Source organism: Populus alba, chromosome 11 (assembly GCF_005239225.2).
Source record: "Populus alba chromosome 11, ASM523922v2, whole genome shotgun sequence".
Classification (NCBI taxonomy): Eukaryota; Viridiplantae; Streptophyta; class Magnoliopsida; order Malpighiales; family Salicaceae; genus Populus; species Populus alba.
In genome coordinates, this window is record NC_133294.1 from 7,351,578 (window position 1) to 7,354,532 (window position 2,955).

At 31.0% G+C, this 2,955-nt stretch overlaps 1 protein-coding gene across 1 annotated transcript; it reads right to left on the bottom strand.

The window, feature by feature from the left end:
* Positions 1–1,888: 1,888 nt before the first annotated feature.
* On the bottom strand, positions 1,889–2,646 carry LOC118055037 (uncharacterized). Its single transcript, XM_035066824.2, has one exon. The coding sequence runs from the start codon at positions 2,558–2,560 to the stop codon at positions 1,889–1,891; it is 672 nt and encodes a 223-aa protein (XP_034922715.1). The 5' UTR covers positions 2,561–2,646.
* Between the last annotated feature and the right edge of the window lie 309 nt (positions 2,647–2,955).

A 2,955-nucleotide genomic window follows, 5' to 3' on the forward strand; every position in this document is an offset into this window, starting at 1 on the left:
GAACCTTGATTCAGAGTTAACCTGTAACTAAAACCTAGAGGTATTGAGTGACTGCGAATGATGTTATAAGGTTAGTTATACTTTAATAAGTTGGATTTATTCTTTATCCCAACAGGAAAAAAAAAAGAAAAAAAAGAAAGAAATTTGCTTAAACAAACCGAATTTCATTGATGTCTAAAGGTTGCCCAAACTTGCACCAAAACAAAATATAATATAGTCCTAAGATAATAACCCTAACGGTCTCATATATGAGGACCTAAAAACCAATGGCCTTAACTAAAACTCAACTAAGCACAAGTTAATGCCTGAAAACTAGCTTGAACATTGATTTTTTGGGCCAAAACAAACTCAACATAAATAAAAATTCCTAAAAACTAAAATATTATTATCCTAAAATATTAATTAAAAAACAATAAATAAACTTTAAAAAATATTTAGTTAATACAAGTATCAAAACAACCCCAAAACCGTATCTCCTTACATTGGATCCCTTGGAACCAATCTAAAAAATGTAAAAGAAACAATGTCCTTTTGTTTTTGTCCATTAGTCCTCTTTCCTTACTTGAAAGATGTTGTCTTGAATGCTAAAGTTTTTTCCCCTTATTTAGTCGAAAGTATGCCCTACAAAATAGAAATAAGAGTGGTTGAAATATCTTCTTGAATAGCCTCTCATAATCTCTTTTTTGAATAAGAAAATCCTGCAAAATAAGAAAAAAAAAAACAAAAACAAAAAACCCTAAGCCTCCTTTGCTAACAACATCCATTTCATAATGGATATGAAAATTTTGCAAACTATGGATAATAATTACTGCTATAAATATTTTATTGTTTGACATGAAATCCTTGTAAAATATGTAAGCCAATAGGTGCCACCCATGTCCAAAAGCATTAAGGAATTTTTGTATTGATTAGAATTCATAAAATATAATGGGACAATGTTTCTCTAATTTTCACATATTCCTAGTAGATTTAAGTTGTTGACTTTAAACACGTTGATCTCTCTTTTCTGTTTTGGAATTAGTAGCCTATCATATATTGTTGGAAAAATATGAATGCCTATCTTCTAACCCTATTGGGATCTTAGCATAATTTCTTCAATAGTTCTAAATATATTCTAAATAATAGATGAAGGTCTAAACAAACAGATTTAACAAGATTCATCTAATAATTTTGAACCTTTAAAATAATCACTTTCTAAACTCTAATTGAACTTAAATTTTAATCCAATGTAAAATAATATGTCTAGAACTTGTAAAAATATTAGCTTGATCTAATATCCGAGTTAAAAGTTACGATGAATAATATAAAAATAGATAATAAAAACTTTTACACTAAAATCCGAAGTTAACTTTACTCATATTATTCCTTTATATATATATATATATAATATATAATATATAATATAATATATATATATATTAGTTTTCAATTGTTACGTTTGCCTTACAAACAAAATTTTGTCTAACTCACATGAACTGCGTAAGATCCTTGGTGGTAACTTCTTTTAAGTTTAGAAATTTCAATACGTGATTTCTGGGTGAGCAAGAAATGTAAAATTTGGTATTTTATCACATAATTTCATCTTGTTTTCCTAACCACCATTCATGGATATGATCTCTGAGATCTTTCTCATAATAAACCTAGGATAATATTAGATAAAATTAGTCGGTTTCAAGTTCATCTTATTTACAAATAAAGATAATTATAATTATAATTATCCTATATTATAATAATAAAAAACATAACGCAGCACATTACAAAATACAAAAATGATAATATATATATATATATATATATATATATATATATATATATATATATTATGAACCGTTTTATCTGAAAATTTGCATTATATATAGCAGCAGAAGCAACTGTATGAGCCCACCATCTAAAGATTATCTTTCATGTCAATTCTCATTGCCTCAAAGCAGGAATTGCCCAATTTCATCAATGGCTCCTCTTTCATTCTCTGTTCCTGAACTTCCCATGCTTCAGATAAATAAGGCCTAGAAACTGTAGGCTCATCAAGAACGGTTTCATCCTCATGTTGCTTACCAAGTCTTTTGCAATCCTGGATTATTGAAGCCAACTTTGAATCTTTATCTTCTTCTGAGAAGACAAACCCCAAATCCGTAAACCCTTTTAGCTCTTCATATTCCAATTCTGACAGGCTCTTGCTTTTAACTTTCTTTCCTCTTCTCCTCGTAACTTTCTTTTTATGTGATTCCAGGACATGTACCTTCTCCGTTGGTGTTGAATACTCTTCTTCTGTGAAGCCTTCGCCTGAAAAGATGGTGTGGAGCTTTGGTGCGTGGAGGACTGAATCTGAATAGAAAGAAAAGCCAAAACTGAAGGTTGTATTGGAGCATAAATCTTCACTCATAGACCTTGTAATGGTCGCTGGGAGTCTTGAAATCTCTGGTTTAAGAGCCTTTTCTTGATTTTCATGATCTAGGTTTGCTTCTAAACTTGATGATTTAGGTAAAATCGGTTGTTTCTTGAATGTTTCCATCCCAAACCAGTATGAATCAAAGAGCTCGAGTGCTTCTGTTGCTTCCATTGATGGCGGCTATAGATGAGAACAAGAGATGAAAAATCTAGAATTTGTGTATTGGATGCTCCTCTATTTGCTCAAGATAGATAAATAGATAGATAGATATACACCCTTTTTGTTACCAAACTGCCCTCATGTATTCAAATATTATTTAAGAAAATAATTGTAGTTAGAATAATTGAAAAGTTTTCAAACTGGGCCCTTGTTTAAAGTATTGTAATTGGTTTCTTTTATATTTTCCGATGTGCAGCTGCTTTTCTTGGAAAGAGATCTGATTGGGATTTGAGAAGGCTTCACCACGAAGCAAAAATAAATTATTAAGTGTGGTGCCACATGCACGTGCCTGGCATCCATGGGCTCAGACGTGGCTCTTGCGCCTCAGCGACAGGCGCACACCTTGT